Raw genomic sequence first — 22,818 nt, forward strand, 5'->3', positions numbered from 1 at the left:
AATAGATAAAAAATAAGTTTTTATTCATCTGATAATAATGATAAATAATAATAATCAAAATATTAACCATTGGCTAGCATTTATCTGCATCTTGATGTATTCCCGTCACGGTTTGAATATAGATATGAGATGATTTTATATTATCTTATCTAATTTTAATTAATAATTTTATTATTATTTATAAACTATTTCAAATTATCTTGTTAATTCTTTAACCTTTGATTTCTTCCGGCTACACGGGAGCAAATTAAAATATTAAAATGTTAAAGTGATCATCGTAGTTAATTTATTTGTTAAAATTCTTTTATAATTAATATTCTATTCCTTGTATAAAAGTTGAACCAATGTTTTCTAATTAAATTTATTCAAATATCTTTGGTATTAAAATTTAAAACCTCTTCAGTTAATTCTCAAATATATATTTTCCAGTCTCTTGCAAGAAAAAACATTTCATCTTTTGTGATATATATATAAACTTTTCCGTTTTTCAGTATTTCATCTACTATTATTGAAAAAATATTTCCAGTAATGTTCAAATAATTGAAAAAAATTCCTTCAATTTCCAGCTCAGGTGCTTGACTAGATAATACTAACAATTTAGACGTTAATTATACGATTAGATCAATAAATTTACGTAGCAATTTTGCTAGTTTTAATGAACTAATCCAAGTTATCCAACAATAACTAGGATATAATAGTTTGTTAAATGGTTATTTATGTAAAGCTTTTTATTATGGGTGAAAGTAAATACAATTTCAGAGTCACAAATTTATCTTCGCAGTTTGCTTCAGTTTTTAACAGGAAAAAAAATAAAAATGAATAGCTACTGTTCTTAACTATTAACTAGCAATAAATCAATCTTTGTGCACAAAATGCCACCAACTATTTTGAATAATAAACACATGAGAATTATATAAAAATAAATTCATAAATTAATGTAATTTGATATATTATCGATTACGTCAAATTACAAAGTTACTTTTATTATAAAATAGATTTAATAGATTTCATAAAATCATATTAATTTATAAATTTATTTTATATAATCACTTTATGTAAATAACAGTTTTTTTTTAAATAAGGGTGGCTCTACAACTATCGTTCCTAGCTCCCGCTAAGAGATATCGTTAGTTATATTATTATTTTATATATATATTTTAACATTTTTTAATATTTTAAAAAAAAATAAAAAAAATCATAATATTATTAAAAAATACTTTATTATTCACTAAATAAAAAAAGATATAAAATAAAATAAAAAATCACAATGATAACTCCAAACAGTAAGAATAAGTGCTAGAGTAGCATTTTTTTTTTTAAATAATGCTTTGTCATTGTTCACATTTTAATACTCACTTTACTTTACTGTCTCTGACTATTCCCATAAAAAATAAAATAGAAATCACACACGAATTTCAAGACGGAATCTTATGTTAGGATGAACCCAATGAATATATTTAAACGATTTATTTATTTCAACCTGGGTATTGGGAATCATGTGGAAAATATCAATATAAAAAAGATAAAATTACACACACATGAAAATTTTTCCCATTAATTATTATTCATTACTTCATACATTTCACTCTATAAAAAATACCTCCACATCATATAAAAAAATTATAATTATAAAGTGTGTGAGTGAATATTAGTTGATGAGTAGAATTTTTTATATACATATATATATAAATTCTATTTATCATTCCCACACACTGCATACCATATTTTTTTCATTTTTTTCTCTTACAAAATGCGTGGTATATAAATAATCAGTAGAAAAATTCAATTAGTTTAAGAAAGAAAAATTTTAAAATTTTAAAAATAAAAGAAGTATAGTGTGTAGTGTATGAGGATGATGAGTAGCAAAACTCATATATATATATATATATAAATAATGTTATACATCATACTTTTATCCTATTTTAATCATACTAAGTAATATATGACACATTCATCACCATTAGATGATAAAAAAATATGTAATAAATGATCATTTAATGGTGATAAATATATCACATCATACTTAATGAGATAAAAATAGAATGATAATATAGTGTATAAAATTTTCATATATATATATATATATCTAATTTTTATTTACTCACTCTTTCTTGTCTTTGGGACAGTATCCCTTAATTTCGCCAGCTTTTGATTATCTTTGCTTAAATAGATATCTGCTACACAAATTTATACTAAATTGTAATTAGTAATCTATGTTTATTGTTTTTTAAAAGCCTTTTTTCCAATAATGTGAATTCTCCTTTGCACCAAAATAATTATTTTATTTTATAAGTGTCTTTTCTATTCCTCACGTCAATGCCTTCAAGATCAATTCAACTTTTTTCTTCACTATTTTTATAATAAACATGCTGAAAATTTAAAAATTTGAAGTATCTTATCTTAAATTAATTATAATTCGCAGTTTGAGAGGCCGGACTCGATTTCAACTTTTCACTTCATGAGCCGTGCGATAGCAACGCCAACGGTGGGACGTGGAATGTGCAAAATGGGTAGCGTGGGTCCGGGCCAAGGTCTCAAAGATCAATAATGCAAACGGTCAGCTTTACATGGTGCTGCAGGTATAAATATTGAAAGGTCTCTGAAGCCTACTCAAATCTATAACATCATCGTACTCACTTCCGCTTCCAACATCGATCAACCATGTTCGTCTCTCTAAGAAACGGACCCTTCATCGCTTCGCCCCAAAAGACCAGCCAAAGTATTTCCATTATCAGACCCAAAACACCCATTATTTCTTTATCACCAAAGCTCACAAATTTACTCCCGGTAGCAGTTGTTTTTAGAAATTCCGACCATTTTCTTGTCTCTCCGTTGAAACCCAGATGGGAAAACTCGTCTTATACTGCATTCAGAAAGTTACCCGTTATCAGAGCTGTTGATGGAAATTCTGAACTTTCACCGGTCGGTCCAGCAAAACCCAAATGGGAAAACTTTTTAGCCACTGCAGCAAGTTTGTACCCCGTCTACGTGATTTTTGGATGGTTTGTTGCTTGCTTTAAGCCATCTGCTTTTGCATGGTTTGTGAATAGGGGCCCAGCTTCATATAGCTTGTCTCTTGGGTTGATTATGTTGGCAATGGGTATCACTTTGGATTTCGAGGACTTGATTCGTCTGTTCTTGAAAAGGCCCCTTTCAGTAAGTTTTTATTTTGGAGTAACTGGTTATAAATATTCGAGGTATGTTTGAATTTGGGGTTTTTGGTGAAATTTGAGGAATGGGGTATGCTTAAGTTTGGAAAATGTATGGTAGCACCTAACTTATATATTGGCATTCTCTGTGTGAATGACTTTTGCCAGTATCATTCAGTAGCACTTTGCATGGGGTTTTGACGATTCTTTGGAATAATACATTAGTTATCACAAACCTTTGCGAGTTCTAATTAGTTCGGAGAAATTAATTCCCCGGGAATTTGGTTTTGAATTGAATTTGGTGACAATCGTTTTCTTGTATTAAGTTTATGATTTTATTCATGAGTTCTTTGGCTACTTTTCTGCTCAATATTGCATTTCGCTTGGGATAGTTGAAATATAAAAACTTCCGTTGATAGATCAGATCACGGAAATGGAACAGGGGTCTACTTTTAGTGATTAGAGAATTGAAATTTTAAGGGGGTTCGATTAGAAAAATTTTCAAAACTGTAGGGGTGCCGTTAGAAATATTGGCAAGCGCAAGGGTTGTACGGCATATTCAACCTAACTTTTTTATATGTTCTCATCAATGGCTTTCATTGATCTTCTTTTGGCCCTCTCGAGATTTTGTTGAAGCACTGTTTCTGTCTTTTCCATAGATATCTGTTTAAACGTGATATTCCAGTTCTCGAGATTCTTATACTTAAATTTTGGTTCAGATATTATTTGGTTGTGTTGCTCAGTATACAATCATGCCATCATTTGCATTTATTATTAGCAAAATTCTGGGGCTTCCACCTTCTCTTTCAGCTGGCTTGATACTGCTTGGTTGTTGCCCTGGAGGGACCGCGTCCAATGTGGTATGCTTGGCTTTCTTCCCTTACATTGTTCCTTTTATACTGAGCTTTATGTGTCAACCCATTTGTAGAGTTTTTATTTATATCCTAATTGAGGAAGATATGCTCGATCTTTTTTAACGAAACTTCATTCTACCAGCTCCCAAGAGAAACTTGTCTCGAAGGAAATTTGAGGCAAGAAAACTTGTCAGCCCTCGTGTCTCATGAAGGATGCGTAACAATTAGTGATGTCAAAGAGCATATACCTCACCATAGAATGATTAAGAAAGTCAATTTAGTCCTGTAAAGCTCAATGGATTGCAGCTTAGATAGAGGTTTAGTGGTCATGAGATAAAATAGGTCTTGGGCAAGCTTTATTATCTATTGTGAAAGCTAATCTAGATATAATCCTCAAAGGCCATTATCACCGCCACATAGGATTAGCTTCATTACTTTGCTAGTTAATCGGCAATAATGCTATTTAATTTAATCCTCAGCAAACTTAGCACTTTTCCACTATCCAGGTATGTATTTACTGTTAGTTTTTTGGCCTACAGGTGGTTCTTTGGGGGACACTGGCACTACAATAAAAACTTGGAGCTAGCAAAATCACTGGATAAATAATAATAATATGTGTTAGGTGGTAAATTATGAGTCACCAACCCAAACCGGTCAACAGAAAAGACCCCTTGCCTGTGATTGTGGTGGACTTTAGGCTCACCTTGACTAACCTCCAACTTGATGAGAATAAAAAACCTCTTCGATTACCACATTATCCGCTGCCGCAGAATCAGATTTAAGAAGATTTTTCCGCACTTTTTGCCCTTGAAGAGTTTTCAACCTTTTTTTGTGCTACTCTTTATGACTCGGTTGCTAAACAAGTACATGTTTGCACAAACGTGTTTTTAATAAAATTTAAACCATCGAATTAGACATTGTGTTAGGGTTGACCTTCAGCTGCTAGAGAAGTACATTAATATGAGTATGCTTGTGCAAGTTCAAAACCAAACTGTGAGAGGTTATACATGATTGTAACCTTTATTGTTGGGCATTATGTAGTCCATTTCAGGAAAAAGTTCACAGATGTTTGTACCCATGCTTTCAATGGGTGTAGCAATACTTTGCTTAGCTCAACAAAAGCTTGTCCTTACTATTTGGATTTTGGGACCCAGTCTTGTCTATTTCCATATCTGGCAATGGGATTCAAATATCTTCTTCCTGGGGATATTAACACTATATTTTGTGGCAAACATATGCATCGTGAAGACAAATGATGTTTATCCAGTTCGTTTACGGAGTATGATGTTGGAGAAGAAGGTGGTCTTCCATCACGTTGACATGGCACAAATGGATTTGACACCAAATCTTATGTAGGACAGTAGTACAGGAAGTTTGTCCACAATTAATTTGAGAAAAGACAGTGGCTTTGGAGTTCTGGAGAATGGGAGAAGGAAGTAATAATTGGGCTAGGAAAGATCTAAGTGTGAAGGGCTTTAAGAAGCTTGAAAAGTTGCAAGATTTTGTGGACGGTAACCACTTTCAGGTTTAGGAATGCCTGGGGCCAGGGAATTATGGGGGAAAAGGCAGGTAAAAGTTAGAGAATTTAGGGTTTCTTATAGGGTAAGGGAGGCAAACAAGTGGGGAAATCCAAGTTTTGGGTGCTTTGAACAGTACTTCAGAACATTTAAACTGAATTCTTGAGATATGGATCTAGAACACAAGGATTGAAGTTCATGAGATTTCCCATTTACTTTTATTTTTGTTTAGTGTTTCAGGTGACCTTAATTGCTCGAGGGGATGTTCCTTTGTCTATTGTCATGACGTCATGCACTACTCTTGGTGCGGTACTTCTCACTCCTTTTTTGACGAAGATACTAGCTGGAACTTATGTTGCTGTAGATGCTATTCAACTCTCTATCAGCACCCTGCAGGTGAAGTAGATATTTTTTTTCGATCCATGATGGTGAACTAGATCTGAATAAGCTTCGCTTATATGATATCATCTACAGTTGATGATGTGGTTTTTATTCTATCCTATCTAGGTGGTGGTTGTACCTACTCTGTTGGGTTCTTATGCTAAGAGTGCGTTTCCTGCAGTGGTGAAAATTGTGATGCCTTTTGCTCCACTTTTTGCTGTTTTGGCTTCATCACTGCTCGCTTGCAGGTTCTGGTTTTTACACTCTATAGTTGTTTTGAAGATGGTCCATTCTAGATGATCTTTCTCTCTCACTCATATCCATACTATTTTGGGGGCAGTGTATTTTCTGAAAACTTTGTCCGGCTCAAGTCAATGGTTGGAACATCGGTGGCATCTGATCTTTCTCCACTGCAGCGTGCTTTAATGCTATTTTCTGGCGAACTCGGGGCTGTAATGCTTTCTGTGGCATTACTACATTATGCTGGTTTTTTGGTTGGGTAAGTGTTACTTTTCGTTCTGATGTCTTCAGTCTGTCAATATACACCTTGCTCTTCAAGATGATGGTGATGGATATCTTTCTTTCAGGCTATAATGACTGAAACATACGCTTTTTTCTTTTTATTTTTTTTTAATTTTTACTTTTGGTGAAACATACACTAGTACTTTGCTTCACATTCTTGTTATTTGTAATTTTTTTTACAGTTAGTGGCTAAGGGAAAAAAGTCAATCCCTGTGACTTCATAGATTGATATTAATGACACATCTCTATCCTCTTCTTTACAAATGCTTTCTTTCTTTTCCTTTAATTTTTAAAGATATGATTTTATGAAATTTTTTATGATTGCAACTACCTCACTGTCTCATATATTCAGCTGATATAGCTAATTGAAAAGACTACTGGTAATTATAATTGGCACTTTCTGTGTTAGTATTGTTTACATGTGGTATCTCAATGATAACATACTATCATGTGGGTCTTTCTCTGCAGGTATATTTCAGCAGCTATTTGTGGGTTTAAAGAAACAGAGCGAAGAGCAATATCAATTGAGGTATGTGCAAGCATTTAAAATCTTGGTTTTCAGTTCCATTTGGTCCCTGCAAATTATGTCAAGGTTTAAGATCATGCTATGCTTCCATTTCATCTACAAGCGTAAATAGATGATATTTGATACCAATCGATAATCTTCCCATGTGGCACTCCCTCTTGCATTGCAGGTTGGCATGCAAAATTCTTCGTTAGGCGTGGTTTTGGCAGCGGCACATTTCCCCTCACCAATGGTTGCTGTACCCCCGGCAATCTCTGCCGTGGTTATGAATGTGATGGGTAGCAGTTTGGGAGTCCTTTGGAGATACAAGGATCCTTTGGATTCAGAGAAGAGTACAAAAACTAAAAGCGACAACTTGTGACAAATGAGACCCCATTTTTAAGTTTCCTAATTATCAGATAAGTATGTTTAGGTAGTGCTCCATGAATCAAGTAAGATAGTGGTCTAGTTAAACATATGATGAAAGTTTACTGTAAGCCAGATATGTTATCTGATAATACTTGCAGCCTCTTGATGAATGCCAAATCAATCGCTTCTAATGACGGCAGCAATGCTCACGAAGCTTCCTAGTACCTACCTAAACATTCTCTAATTTCACATGCATATGTTTTTTTTTTTATTTTTTAATTCCAAATACTGCCCCAACTATTTTGGACTTTCTCATTGTGTATTATGTACAATTCCACCCATTACTGATAAAAAGGAAGCAAATCCCACCCAATTCGCAGAACAGCACAATCTTGTGCTCATAAATCCCAATTGCCTATTGAGCAGAAACCTCATGAGGATTTCAATTCCCTTTTAATCTTGTCTTTTATCTTCTTCAAGAATAAATGGTCTGTAATCTTCCATCTTACTTGTACAAAAGGGAGCATGGCATATTAGCCATTTTGACCCTTCAAAAGAATGTGAAAAAACTAGTTACTAACGAAGATTTCATTTTATCTCCTAAACTCGGTTTGGATTGGGAGATATTTTATTATTATTTATAAATTTTAACTCATAAATTTTATTATTATTTATAAATTATTTTAACACATCTCATCTCTTAATTTAAACGGAGAGTGAGCATGCGTGCAACGGAACAGATCTTGTGAGTTTCATTTTTGATACAAATAAAAAGTGAAAGAATTCCCAAATCTTTCTCAGGCCCTACCCTTTTCATGCATTTCCCAACTTCCAACCCCATATTGGAATTAGTACCGTAAACTGAAAACTGAAAACTGAAAAACGGAATTTTTTTAAAAAAAAAAGCAACGTAAAGTTCTCTCTCCCGGGACAGACTCACTTCGATCACCGCCATCCATCTCATCATCTAACCCACCCTCGTACGGGTTTAAGCTGTATTTGAAGATTAAACTTGAGATGAAAAAATTAATATTATTTTTTAATATTAATATTATTTTAAAATTAAAAAAAATTATAATAATAAATTAATATTAGATAAAAAATAAAAAAACCACAAAAAATCCCCCCGCTAATCTTCAGTTCTGCACTGTTTTCCACGGGCGCGTAGTACGTACGCATACGATTCTCTCTCTCTCTCTCTCTCTCAACACAGACACTCAGAATTTCAAAGCTCCAAGCCTCCAACTGATCAAGCTGCTCCAGCCAAAACAAAACCGGTCCTTTTCTGATCTCTCTCCCTCTGGAAATGCCCGAAACCAATGAAGATCCAACTCCGGACCCAAGTCCTAGCAAATTTGAGAGGCCACCGCTCCTCAAGAAATTCAAGACAATCGCAGAACATGCGGAACCCACTCCTCACTTTCCCGGCCCACTCTTCCCCGCCGTCCGTCGCATCTCCACACTCCCCAATTCTCGCTCCTCTCCCAGGCAGTCCGATCTCCGTGTCTCCGTCACCAACGGTGATGATCCCTCCCCTCGACACGACAATCGTCTCTCCGATCGCGACTGGATCTACCCTCCCTTTCTTGGCGCGTATCCCGCGAGAGGCAGAGCGGTTCCGGTCAAACTTAACTCCACCAAGTCGCGGAAGCTCGAGCAGTCGGATTCTAGCCTTCCTGGTCGTTCGATGGATGTGAGATTGGCGGATGAGACGCGCCGTATTCCGGCCCCTGTTAATAAGAGCAATGATTCTGATGATAAGGATTCGGATGCTAAGAAGCCGTTGGTGCCGAGTAGTCAAGCTTCGGTGAGTCCACTCAGTGTGTGTAGAACCCGGGGATTTAAGCAGTCCTTCATCCTATATTTGGTTAGTCACTATTCAACTCATTTCTGTGTCTGCGTGCCTTTTTAACATTCTTGTCTTTCTTTCTTTTTGTTTTTTGGAAAGTAACTTTTAGCTTTTGTTTGGTTGGTGAGATAGTGGATAAAGAAGACAGAAAGTTACGTTTTTGAAGGTTATGAATCTTCTTCCGAGTTAGTTAGTTAGTCACCTTAGTTTGTGCACGTATTAGTCATATTTTAAGACTGGTTAGTTTCTAAGGGAGTGGGGGAAAATAAAGGATGAGAATAAAGATGGAACGCCATGCTATACGTCTTTTGGTTAACCAATGAAGAAAGTCACCTAAAGCAAGCTATATAATTTATTACGTTTTTTTTTTTTACACGCTAATCTTGTCGTTGAAAAAACTTGTATTATCCGAGGGTTTTGCAATTAGGTTCTCAAGAGAGCAACTAACGTACATCAAGTTATAAAATTAAAGTATGAATGCTCTACACATTTATAATACAAGTTTTTCACATGCATATCACCCCGTTGTTAAATTTAAACTTTCCTTTTTATTTTGAATAAACTTTCCTTTTTATTTGGAACACTGATGTAGTTATATCAAATTGTTTCTCCTTTTCTTTGTTTGAGTGTCTCGGTGACAGGGCAGCAGTTGATGAGTTGCTTTTCAAAACTTTTATTATTGGATTTTAATTTTTTTCATTTATGTTGCAGCTCAGTTTCACTTGTGTAATATCTGTACCTTATGCAGTTTATCTACAGAACAAAGTCGAAAAACTTCAGGTATGGTTGTTTGACATTTTATGCAGATGTTGTACATTATATTTGCTATGGCTTTGGGATCTATTCACCAGGAAATCCACTCAAGATTTTCAAGATTTGGTGTTGTTTTGCAGGAAGAGAATGGCAAACTTTATAGACTTTGTGGTGTTAAAGAGATTCGTGGTGGCAGCATGAACGATTTGCCATTTGAACATAATATCCCATTCTCTTATTTTAGTTGTGCTGCTGGTAGAACTGTTGCCTTGTACACTGTGGTGGTCACACTCATTATGCCATTTCTGCTATACAAATATCTTGACTATCTTCCTCAAATCAAAAGTCTTTCGAAGAGGACTAAGATGAACAAGGAAGAGGTTCCCTTGAAGAAGAGAATTGCATACATGGTGGATGTATGTTTCTCTGTATATCCTTATGCAAAGCTGCTTGCACTCCTATTTGCAACTATATTTCTTATAGGGTTTGGTGGATTGGCATTATATGCGGTCAGCGAGAGTAGCTTTGCTGAGGCTCTTTGGCTTTCCTGGACTTTCGTAGCTGACTCAGGAAATCATGCTGACAGGGTTGGCACTGGGCCAAGGATTGTTTCTGTCTCTGTAAGTTCAGGAGGCATGCTGATCTTTGCCATGATGCTTGGGCTTGTTTCGGATGCTATCTCAGAGAAGGTGGATTCACTGCGAAAAGGGAAGAGTGAAGTCATCGAAAGGAACCACATACTTATTCTTGGATGGAGTGATAAATTGGTAATCCTCGAGTAAATTTAAGCTTGATGCCCTTGACCCTTTCTGTTCCTGGCCTCCCTAGACCTGTTCATTATTTTATTTGACGAAATAGGTCAACTGCACAAATCTTGAGGTCCAAGTCTAAAATTTATTTAGAGAAAACCGTTAAAGTTAACAAATGATGTGCTGGCTATAGGGTTCACTCCTGAAGCAACTAGCAATAGCAAACAAAAGCATTGGTGGTGGCGTTGTTGTTGTACTTGCAGAACGAGACAAGGAGGAAATGGAGATGGATATTGCAAAGCTAGAATTCGACTTGATGGGGACATCTGTTATATGCAGAAGTGGCAGTCCTCTTATACTGGCTGACTTAAAGAAGGTACCATTTGTTATCTATGCCTCCTTTTTCCTCTTCTTTTTTTCTGGATATGTGGCTGCTCTCTCTCTCTCTCATTGTTTTCTAATACTACATATGTGCCATTCATGATTATTTTCCTTTCCATTTCCTTTTCTTCCACAATTAATAGGTGTCAGTTTCAAAGGCACGTGCTATCATTGTATTAGCTTCAGATGAAAATGCTGATCAGGTTACTTCCATCACTACCATTATGCTTCTCAGTGATTTATGTTGTTTCTTGGAAATATGGCTCATACGTTCTCTTTTTCTCAGAGTGATGCACGTGCTTTGAGGGTTGTGCTCAGTCTCACTGGAGTGAAAGAGGGTTTGAGGGGTCATGTTGTTGTGGAGATGAGTGACCTTGACAATGAGCCCCTGGTGAAGCTGGTTGGTGGGGAACTTATTGAAACAGTAGTTGCTCATGATGTAATTGGACGCCTGATGATAAAATGCGCTCTGCAACCTGGCCTTGCACAGGTTACTTAATGAACTTCAATTACATTTCTCACTCAAATTTAAAGTTTATTGAAGTCAGTGACTGTGCCGAACCCCCTCATTTTTTTTCTTTTTTGGGTTGTAATTGCACCTCCTAATCCTTAAATGTCACTTTTGATCAATCATTGAACTATTTGCCATCGTGACAAACTAATTTTAGTTAGCACCACTCATATTTCAAATTATTAAATTTGATATTGACTGTTTATTTCTTAATTAGGGACAATATTTATGCTACTTCGGGGCGGAGAAGCCATATTTGTTAATCTGTATTTTAGTTCTTTATGTACTATAATCCTGTATTCATCTGTACTATAATCCTTCCTTCTCTCTCAATTCGTCCATATCAAATATTTATGACATGATTATTTTATTAAATTTTTATTTCTTGAAAAACCTTACAGTTTATACAGTGGAGCAAGGCTGTTTTCGCAGCAACCTTATGCTTTTGTCTCTCTTGTTTGATAGTTGTGAATCGGAAATCACTTATAAAAAAAAAAAAAAAGAGTTGTGAGTCGGAAATCTATAGGAGCTCTCAACTTCATCTATGCTGCCCACACTGCATGTGATCTCCCTACTTTTTCATAATTGAGGGCCTAGATAGGAGAATGGGCTATCTTTTGGTCATAGAACCTTTGGCTTATACAGCCTCTCTTCTGCAATTCTTAAGTACCACATAGTGTTAATTTCACAAATTGAAACTACAGCTTTTAATCATTGTTTTTTGTATTATTTGGTTTCTCGTGGCAGGTTTGGGAGGATATATTGGGGTTTGAGAATGCTGAGTTTTATATCAAAAGGTGGCCCCAGTTGGATGGTCTGCGCTTTGGAGATGCACTTATTTCATTTCCTGATGCAATTCCTTGTGGAATTAAGGTGGCTGCAGATGGTGGGAAGATAATTTTAAATCCAGATGACAGTTATGTTTTGAAAGAAGGGGATGAAGTCCTTGTTATAGCTGAGGATGATGACACATACGCCCCAGGTCCCCTTCCAGAGGTTATTTTTCCTTCTTGTTCATTTTTTATTTTCTAGATACATGTAGCACCAAATTGCTTTATTGGTTTTTTTTTTTTTTTTTCAAATTGAAGAATCTACTGCTGGGAAGTCACAAAACTGGATTTCTATCTAACTTTTACAATTAGCTTGATACTTTCACCATGTTCAGTTGAGAAATTGAAAACTGAAAAGAACGAACGATCACCAGCCTTTCTGTATGAGTGTCACTTCTCTGCGTTTAAAGGGAGAGGGTTGGGGTTAGTCTGGGAGTGGAGTGTTTTAGGGTGAGGGATGCCACTGCTATTGTTTGGGCTGTTATTTCATTTCATAAAAAAATCAAACGCACAAGCACCTTACATTTACATGTTACATAGAATTATTTGCTTCTGGTAGATAATTGTCTCTATCATATACACGTAGAAATTGATGTGAATGAGTTGGCCTTTGCATGTTGAGTTTTCCTATAGGAATTTATATTTTATGGTTTGGCAGAAATTTGTCAATTGAAAACCAGATAGTTAATGGAACGGACATTTTCAATGCTTACACTAACTTTGTGAAATGAAGGAGAATTTCCCAGTGAAAATTTTCTATCAGCAATAAAAGATAATTTCAGAAACGGCAGAATGTAGTATTTCTTATATTTTCCCATAGAAGTAAACGAAAAACTGTGCTTATTTTTTATTCTTATCATGTTTAATTATTTGCTGAAGAAAAATGTTTTTCAGTTGCCTTTCCTTATCTCATTTCTGCAGGTATGTAGGGGTCTTTTTGGAAAAATACCTGACCCTCCAAAATATCCTGAGAAGATACTGTTTTGTGGTTGGCGCCGTGACATTGATGATATGATTATGGTAATTAGCCCATGCATTTAGAAAAAAAAATCATACGTTATTCAATTGTTTATATCACCTAAAAATCCCTCTTTTGTTACGTAATCCATTCTGTACCATTACCTCTAAAACCATGCTCTGTTAGGTAAGTTAGAAATATGGAAACTGGATTCTCTGCATAATTCTTGAAAATGGAGCTCTAACTTAATGTATGGTCGGCATTGCCATTTTTCAGGTTCTAGAGGCATTTTTAGCTCCAGGTTCAGAACTGTGGATGTTTAATGAGGTTCCAGAAAAAGAAAGAGAAAAGAAGCTCACTGATGGTGAACTTGATATATCTAGGTTAGAGAACATAAAACTTGTGCACCGTGAGGGGAATGCTGTTATTCGAAGGCATTTAGAGAGTCTTCCCTTGGAGACTTTTGATTCCGTGAGTCCTTATATTCCTCTCTCTCTCTCTCTCTCTCTCTCTCTCTGTATGTTCTTTCACAGGTGCCCACCTAATAAATGGTCATTTACCTGGAAAAAATAATATGCCGATGGTAGTTGGAAATTTGAGAAAAACAAAATTATTTAGTGGCAGCATTCCAAAGAAGATGGATGATAAGATTTACACCTTGGGAAAGCAAAGGAATTTCTAGATTACCAATTGACTCATATTGCGCTTCCTGCCAATCTAGTAATCTATAGTTATTTTCTCGCATCCCACTATCCATATGAAAGATGAGATGACTCATTTTATATGGGTCATAAGCTGCAAAATCCATGAATATGGAAGTTTGGTATCACATGTAGAAACCTTTCTGAAATTCCAAACATAGTATCTGCAACTGAAAACATATGCTGGAATTAAAGCTGGTTACCCCTATGCAATTTCCATATATGCTAATTTATATGAGAGCTACTCTTGCAACATTTCAAGGAGCGTGGTAGTTAGTTTCCAATGAAGATATGCTTCTTTTTGTCTGAGCATGAGCAAGTACTTTTGGAAATTTCTTGTGTTTATTCTTCAATGGCTTACTATATACTAACTCTAAACGGACAGATATTAATTCTTGCAGATGAGTCGCTGGAAGACTCTGTTGTGCATTCTGACTCACGATCGCTTGCCACCCTTCTTCTGATCCGAGATATACAGGTAGCTACAGTAGCTGTATAAGTACTGAACAGTAATGTGTCTTAAGATTGTCACTTTTACAAGCATACCGAACCCTTTTTGTATTTGGATCTCTCACTTATTACTACTGATAAAAGCTGCTTGTTATCTAATGGACTTCAGTCAAAACGTCTGCCATTCAAAGATAAAAAGTCAACTTCTTTACGGTCATCTGGGTTCTCCCACAGCTCTTGGATCCGTGAAATGCAGCAAGCTTCAGACAAATCAATAATAATTAGTGAAATCCTGGATTCTAGAACGAGAAACCTTGTGTCTGTGTCCAGAATTAGTGACTATGTGCTATCAAATGAACTGGTTAGTATGGCACTAGCAATGGTAGCTGAAGACAAGCAAATAAATCGTGTTCTTGAGGAGCTATTTGCGGAGGAGGTATTATTTCATACTCCATCCCAAGTTTCTTTTTTCTTTTATTATTTCAACAAACAATAATTTTGTTGGTTATAGCAAATGATTCTCAACATGTTAGCCTTTTGCTTGAGCTGCAGTTCCTGCTATTACTAATCAAAGCCTGTTAAATTTTAGAGGATTAAATTTGATTTGTTTATATTGCAGGGGAATGAGATGTGTATCAAGCCTGCGGAATTCTATTTATTTGACCAGGAGGAACTCCGCTTTTATGATATAATGATTAGGGGTCGTCAAAGGCGCGAAATTGTGATTGGCTATCGACTCGCAAATGCAGAGCTTGCTATAATTAACCCTTATCTGAAATCAGAACCAAGAAAATGGTCCCTTGACGATGTTTTTGTTGTCATTTCATGGGGTGAATGAAATGCATAAAAGAGCAGCCCTTTGTACCAATGGGATGAATCCCGTGTTATTGTTTAGACCAACCTCTGCTACACGGCCTCACCCTTGCCCTTTCAGCCATGTTAATATATCAATCTTAACATTAACAATTGAGAAGGTTAAGTTCATCTCATCAAGAAAGCTGTTGGTTATATTGGGAAGAATGTGAAGGGCTCCTATTGAAGGTGGTGAGGTGTCTATTGGCCACAAAAAGTTTCTCTAAAGACGTTGATTATTGATTTATTACGATCTGAAGGAAAATCATTTTTTGAGAACGCAAGCTTATTGTAACTTAATTGGATTGGATGATACACAATGGTCAGTTGACAACAGGGTGAAAGGTGTAGAGTGACTTGCACATATGCTGTAGGCATGTTTGATCTTGGTGGAGTGGATGTAACAAGATTCTGCGGGAAAAATTCCCTTTTTAACACCATTCTTATGTAATAACAACAAGTTCTTCCTTCTGCTAGGCATTTTCTGGCCAACTGGTTGAACTCTTCCTTGTATGGTAGCCAAGTAAGAAACAGGTCATTTTCCATAATTATGTCATGTAGAAATCAAGAGAGCGGTTGAAGATTGTAACACTATTTAGTTGAATGCTAGTTAGTTATTTCAGCATGTTCAATACTCAACGAAGTAGATACTCACTTCCAAATGAACCAAATTTCGACAAATTTTATTAGCCCATCTCTCTCCTCAAAATGCTCCATCTGAAGAACATTGAGATCCCCGCCCAAGCCGCCCGAAATGGTAAAAGCTTCTTCTCTCTTTTACTCTACATCTTGAGTGAATGCGTCCCTTCTCCATCCCAACCTTCATTTTTTTTTTTTTACACACTTTAATTTATTTGCTGCAATAGAATATTTGTTGGGAAACCACCCTTTCCTTTTATAGCTTTAATCCCTTTATATTTTATAAATGAAATACTTGTCTAGATGTGCTGGCATAACATAATAGGCAGCGAAGTCCTTGGAGTTCAATCATGGACTCCTAAGTCCTGACCCTTCACATTTTATTACGGTTCTTAAGTCTTGGCAAATCATGACCATAAATAATCGGCCCTTCATATAAATAATCGTAGACATAAAAGTAGATCAACTCATCCAGTTCATAATGCAACATTATCACAACAAATCATACAAAACTCCATAATCAGAAGCAAGAATGTTTTTTTTTTCACTCCTCACAAAACAAAGATGCACAATATTGTATGCAACAACAATTCCATGAGATTTTGTAGAGAATTTGCAACAATCAGTCTCAAGGAATCCTTGATCAGATCGAAATGGTCATCATGTCCAACATAAAGTTCTCCATCATCAGCTCCTCAGCTTCTCCATAGCACTGCATCTCTGTAACTCGCTTACCTGCATTTTCTTCTTTAGAACCACACCCGGCTTTAAAAGTCACAACGCACACAGATCACTAGTTTCTAGAGTAAATCTCAATTATTATCTTCAGAGTTAATGGTTAAAACTTTGTCTGTCAATATACCATCTTTACAATGTTCTTCTTCCTATTCGATATTTGCTAGTTGCAGCAGCAAAATCTGACTTGTTTAACTTGAAAATAATGGTTCAGGTTTCAAAAACTGTACCGTAGATGAGTATTGAAGGGTAAGACGATCCTAAATAAATGATAAATTGCAGAAAACCTACCATAAAATGATGGGATGGTGTTGTTCCTGGTTGGTTCAGCTAGCTTGAGAGGGCATGACATAAGTGGAAGAACAGGGAGATTTTGACAATTGCATATTTCAACCATGTACCCATCAGGGTCGTGGAAGAAGAGCTGATCAACTGTAATCCCACCTTCCTTCACCACTGCCGTAACATACTCTATGTTCATCTCCTCTAGTTTCCGAATAACCCTGTTCATGTCTGAGCATTGGAATGAAATATGGTTGTCTTTTGGGTTTATTGCGCTTTTCTTTGTTGGGGCATTGTCCGACTCCAGCAAATGTATGCCAATACCATAGTTGAACAACCTAAAAGAAGAAAACTTTTTAGTTGGGATGTCAAAAGAGAGAAAAATGATACTTGTAGTCGTGAGTGTACAAGTATCGTACAGTCGTTTTAAAAAAATAAATAAATATAAAGTTTACATAAAAATAAATTAATTTTGTATGAGTAGATTTTTTTTTTTTTTAAAATAACTGTATAATATTTATACATTTTACGACTATATATAATATTATTTATAGAGCGGAGCGTTTTACAATACTGATGGATGTAACAGATCTGGTAGGTGAAGTAGGATAACAACAAAAAAAAATAAAAATAAGGGTGATGCTACAGCCCCCGCTGGGGGCTCCCGCTGGAGGTGTAGTGTTATTTTACATGTGTTTTGTTCAAGTAATTTTTTATATAGATCTTTTATTATTTTAAAATGTTTTAAAAAAATAAAATAAATTTAAAACATCATTCAGAAAATATTTTCTTAATCAGAAAGTAAAAAAATATATATTAAAAAATACTTTCTTAATCATGAAGTAAAATAAAAAATTATAAAAAATATTTTAAAAAAAATAAAATAAATTTAGAACATCATTAAAAATACTTCCTTAATTAGAAAGTAAAAAAAAATTCATTAAAATATACTTTCTTAATCACGAAGTAAAATAAAAAAATATTTGTTTATGATTTTTTATTTTACTTCGTGATTAAGAAAATATTTTTTAATAATATTTTAAATTTTTTTATTTTTTAAAAATATTTAAAATTATTAAAAAAAATTTATATAAAAAAAAATTTAAAAAAAAACATATAAAAAATACACTAATCTCCAGCGGGAGCTCCAAGCAGGAGCTCCCAGCGGGAGATAAAGCATTTTCCTAAAAATAAAAGAGTGGTACTACTCCCAACGCGGGGAGCTCCAGCTGGGGATTAGTTGGGGCTTTTGAAATGTGTTTTTACTTTTTTTATAAATGTATTTTTTAATATATTTTAATATATTTAAAAAAATAAAAAATATTATAATATTATTAAAAAATATTTATTTAATCATTAAGTAAAACAATAATAAAAAAAAATTAAAAACTTATAGCGGTAGAAATTAGAGGTAGAGTAGTATTTTACAAAAATAAAAACTCGAGAAAATAGATCTTCCAAGTCAAGTGTGTAACCAAGCAGAGACCGGCACAAGAAAAAAGGCCCCCAGAGTTTGGAATGGAACCAGCAAATCAATTTGTCATGTTCATTGGGACTACGATCCAAAGAATTTGAATTTCATCGGTGTACGCATAGCTAGTTTTGTGCACATTGGGGTGGGAATATAGAATGATACATGTGAAAGATATAAAGTTGATTTGGGGGGGTGTGGAAGAAAAACTAATGGGTGAGAGTCATTTGTTAAGTCTCAAGATCGAATTGTAGCTGGGAAAAGCAGACGTTTTCAGTAAAGTTCCATTAAATAATCCTGTATGACTTGGAATCCCAACGAGGGGAATGAGTTTTTGAGCCAACAACAAAAAAACAAAGAGCAAGCAGGGCCATATGTAGCTAGAGCCCACTTGTGGATCTGGGTTGCATTCTCAAACACCTCAAAAGCTAATGAAAACAAATCCCAGAAAATAACAAAAGGATAGTAGGAAAGAAAAATGAAATCTTCTGAGATTACTGTTAAAGTGGCTGGCATACCAAGCTCCTTCAAAGTCGAAGGAAGAAGGGCGTTTGATGAGTACAAAGCCCAAGACATCCTCGTAGAACCTAACGGAGTTGCTCACAGACTTGCAAACGAACGAGACATGATTCAAAGCCAGTAGAGGCATTGTTGTTGAAGATGACAAATACCCCTGAATTTCCTCAATCTCTCCTATATTCCCCATATCTCTCTCTCTCTCTCTCTCTCTCTCTGTGAGATACAGTTTTTTTTGTCTCACTGTTCAGGAGGACTAGAACTTTCTCCTCTGTTGAGTGGGTGTGACCGATGAACACCCTAATGAGATGTATATAAAGCAGAGGATTATGAGTGCTCGAGCGACAGCATGGGAGGAACAAGTGTCCAGCCCAACAACCGAGACCCAGAGAGCCGAAAACCAAAAATAGATAATAAAAGATTCCATGAATTTTTTAATTTCGTCAATTTATTTTTTAATTTAAAAAATTGCATCTCCAATTTATTGTCAAATAAATAATGAAGAGTATACTAATTAAGACAGTGCTCGATCGAAATAATGCAACATCCAAACAAATTTGACATCACAGCTCTAAGGAATTCTCTATTAACACTTGGCCGACATTGTTTCCACCGTCCATGGTACTAAATTAAGCATGTGACCCACGTTGTTTTTTCTGCACTTCTTTTTATATGTAGTAAAATGAAGGACGGGCAATTCTGCTCATGGACTGTAGTATGGCAGTTTTTTTTTTTTTTTTTAAGAAAACCAAAAATAAAAATTATTAATAGCACAATAAAATGATTAAAAAAATAGAAATAATGGATATGTCCTTTCCTCCATTAAAAAAATTCGTTGATTTTTATAATTCTTCTTATTTTATCTAATTATTATAATTTTTTTAAATTTTTATATAAAATAAAATAAATAATTTAACTTTTTAAAATATTTTAAATAAAAATAATATTAATAAATTATTATTAAAAATATATTTTAATAATATTTTATTTAATTTTTAATTTTAATCTCGTAAAAACAAACTTAGTGTTGGGCCGTTGAATAGGATCTGTTGTATATTGTACGGTATTTTGAGCAATTTGCAGTCCTCTTATCACTGTTTGGGGTTGGAGACATTACTTCTATTCTCGAGTAATAATAATTCAGTTATATAAAAATTAAAAAAATAAATAAAACAAAATAAAATAGGATGCCAGCTTTTAATAACATGTGATCTTAATTACTTTGCAAACATTATCTAGATGAGCCAATCAACATCTTTAGGGTATGAGAAACTCTACTTACAATCGAATCCTGTGCAACTAGAGTTACTTTTCATGAAAAATTTTATTTTTTTAAGTACTTATCATTTTGTTCCCTCACTATTTCTTTATCAATTATTTTTTACCTTCTTTTTCCTCCCTTGACATTTCTCTCCTCTGTGCATGTTTATGTTTCATGCACGACTTGTTCATCTCAGACGCTCTCTATCTCCTCTTTTACAATATCACTGAAGAAGAAGATGTAGAGGATCTTCCAAAGCACACTATCTCAAAGAAATTTCTGATTGCGAGAGCCTCGCTACCTCTCCCAACCAGCCCATAACCATACCCAAAATACACTCGAAGAAGAAGATGATTTTCTCGTGTCCAAAATACCCCATTTCGACTACATTCATTCCCCTTACACTAGCTCCATTTGCATCAGAGATATTGGAGAAGCGCAAGGAGTACCTCAGCCCTTCTATATTGCACTATACAAGAACCTGGCAAGTTTTTTAATATAAACAAATATCTCGACACCACATTCCTTCATTTCTACATTCTTTTATCTTTATTGGACATGTAGAAACCAATGCAAAAACTTAACATTTTTTCGAGTCTTAAACAAATGGTGATCTTGAGTGCGAATGATATTTGATAGTGAAAAAGTTTGTATCTTGTTTTATAGTTAAATTTGGTAGATGGGAAAATGCAATATTTGTATGACGAAAATGGCCGTAGATATTTGGATGCCTTAGGTGGGATAGCCACTGTCTGTTGCAGGCACTATCACCCGGATGTGGTGGAAGCAATTGTTAACCAGACAAGGCGCTTGCAGTACCCTACAGTTCTGTATATGCATCATGCCATTACCGACTTTGCGGAGGCTCTGGCGGCTAAGCTAGCCGAAGATCTCAAGCCATTGCAGACTTTGGAGTTTGAATGATCATTCAGGTTGTTTTCTTCTTCGTCGGGAGGAAGAAGGTAAAAAAAAAAATTGATAGAGAAAGAGAGAGGGAACGAAATGATAAGGACTTAAAAAAATAAAATTTTTTATGAAAAGGAGTACTGGTTGCACAGGTTCCGCAAGGGCAATTGTAAATAGAGGTTTCCTTAGAATATTTATAAGGAATACGACTAAACGCACATGGCATGATAGCTAGTATTAAACGTTGATTAATGTACGCAGTTCACCTGTAGTCACATCTAATTTATTAAGAGAAATGATAGTTACAATTGTGAGTGTACAAGCGTTATATAATCACTTTAAAAAAAATGAATAAATACGGGATTCACATGAAAATTAATAATTTTTTAATAGTAAACTCTATTTTTTTTCAAAACGACTGTACGGCACTTACGCACTCCACGACTACATGTAGAATTACTCATTTATTAATGCATGCATTTTACATACATACATATATATATATATATTTAAATATACATATGTATACCCATAACGTCTTTATTAATTGACTTCCTATCGATGATTCGATGTGATCATACATGAAATATCAATCTTATATATAGATTGTCAATGTGGACAGAAATGATCCACGTAATTCATTATCTTCTGCATGCATCATCCACTCTTTATTAATTATCTTCTTTTTCTTTTTTTACTTCATATATATATATAAAATAAAAATAAAAATAAAAACTTATGGCTGGGTAGATAGGCACGTGAATCACATTTGGGACTGAGAATTAAAAGAGTTTTTTTTTTGTCTTTTTTGATAATGGGAATTAAAAGAGTTGGAAAAAAGGGAAAGTCGTCGTCTATGAATTTATCAGGGTTTTTGGCACCTCAGCCTCCGGTCATGTGACGTAAATATATAAGATCAAATGAATTCTAAGCTGCTTAAAATATTTAAACATGGGGCCCTGGAACGTAATAATATATATATATATATATATATGAAAAATTATATTTACATGTGTGTAAGCGTCGTGCAGTCGTTTTGAAAAAAATAAATAAATATAAGACTTACATATAAAGAAATTAATTTTTTAATAGTAGACTCTACTCTTTTTCAAAGTGACTGTATAATATTTATGTATTTTACGATTGTATATAACATTACTCTATATATATATAATTAATAAAATAAATAATTTGAAAAATAGTGAATGGCACAATAAAAAAAAACGAAAATTAACCTAGAATTTAGTTTACACAAAACTTACATGTACATGATTTAAAACATCATGTCAGTAAATATATATATATATATATATAACTAATGGCGGATGGGATGAATATATATTATTATATTATATATTCATGAGCAGAGATCAGAGTAGTTAGTAGTTAGGTAGGAAAAATGAAGTGAGAAAAAAAAAGAAATTATTGAATTATTGGTAGTTAAAGAGTAGGAAATCATTAAATAATAAAAAGATTTGTATGGGGTCGGGATAGGATGTGTATGGACACGTTTAATCACGTGGCTGATCTGCAAATTATTTGAGGGGTGGGTCAATAGATAAGAATTCCACGTGGTACATGTTGAGTAGCTAGGAAGCCTTGCAGCGGCATTAAATTATTAATATATATAGTGAAGTTTTGTCATGTGATTGGATCAGAGTCAGACATGATGGATCT

General features: G+C 34.5%; 3 protein-coding genes across 6 annotated transcripts; 2 read left to right on the forward strand and 1 right to left on the reverse strand.

Moving 5' to 3' along the window:
- The first annotated feature begins 2,578 nt into the window (after window positions 1-2,578).
- On the forward strand, window positions 2,579-7,491 carry LOC108988950 (probable sodium/metabolite cotransporter BASS1, chloroplastic). Its single transcript, XM_018962374.2, has 7 exons — window positions 2,579-3,156; window positions 3,869-4,009; window positions 5,761-5,916; window positions 6,028-6,149; window positions 6,242-6,400; window positions 6,892-6,952; window positions 7,119-7,491. The coding sequence occupies exons 1-7, from the start codon at window positions 2,662-2,664 to the stop codon at window positions 7,308-7,310; spliced, it is 1,326 nt and encodes a 441-aa protein (XP_018817919.1). The 5' UTR covers window positions 2,579-2,661; the 3' UTR covers window positions 7,311-7,491.
- Window positions 7,492-8,436: 945 nt separating this feature from the next.
- Window positions 8,437-15,956, forward strand: LOC108988895 (ion channel DMI1). Of its 3 annotated transcripts, none has more exons than XM_035684615.1 (12): window positions 8,439-9,164; window positions 9,858-9,926; window positions 10,040-10,666; window positions 10,842-11,024; window positions 11,173-11,232; window positions 11,316-11,519; window positions 12,288-12,536; window positions 13,292-13,390; window positions 13,605-13,799; window positions 14,415-14,507; window positions 14,649-14,915; window positions 15,099-15,956. In XM_035684615.1, exons 1-12 carry the CDS (start codon window positions 8,604-8,606, stop codon window positions 15,315-15,317), a joined length of 2,826 nt encoding a protein of 941 aa, XP_035540508.1. In that variant the 5' UTR covers window positions 8,439-8,603; the 3' UTR covers window positions 15,318-15,956. The 3 variants fall into 3 exon arrangements, with proteins under 3 accessions (XP_018817828.1, XP_035540508.1, XP_035540509.1); XM_035684616.1 differs by having other exon boundaries at window positions 9,102-9,164; window positions 9,895-9,926; XM_018962283.2 differs by lacking the exon at window positions 15,099-15,956 and having other exon boundaries at window positions 8,437-9,164; window positions 14,431-14,507; window positions 14,649-14,908.
- Window positions 15,957-16,380: 424 nt separating this feature from the next.
- On the reverse strand, window positions 16,381-19,380 carry LOC108988897 (virulence protein STM3117-like). 2 transcript variants are annotated; one of them, XM_018962285.2, is made up of 3 exons: window positions 18,977-19,380; window positions 16,997-17,325; window positions 16,381-16,705 (listed from the first exon to the last, which is right to left on the reverse strand). In XM_018962285.2, exons 1-3 carry the CDS (start codon window positions 19,162-19,164, stop codon window positions 16,614-16,616), a joined length of 609 nt encoding a protein of 202 aa, XP_018817830.1. In that variant the 5' UTR covers window positions 19,165-19,380; the 3' UTR covers window positions 16,381-16,613. The 2 variants fall into 2 exon arrangements, with proteins under 2 accessions (XP_018817830.1, XP_018817829.1); XM_018962284.2 differs by having other exon boundaries at window positions 16,381-16,717; window positions 18,977-19,327.
- Between the last annotated feature and the right edge of the window lie 3,438 nt (window positions 19,381-22,818).

Source organism: Juglans regia, chromosome 13 (genome assembly GCF_001411555.2).
Source record: "Juglans regia cultivar Chandler chromosome 13, Walnut 2.0, whole genome shotgun sequence".
Lineage (NCBI taxonomy): Eukaryota > Viridiplantae > Streptophyta > Magnoliopsida > Fagales > Juglandaceae > Juglans > Juglans regia.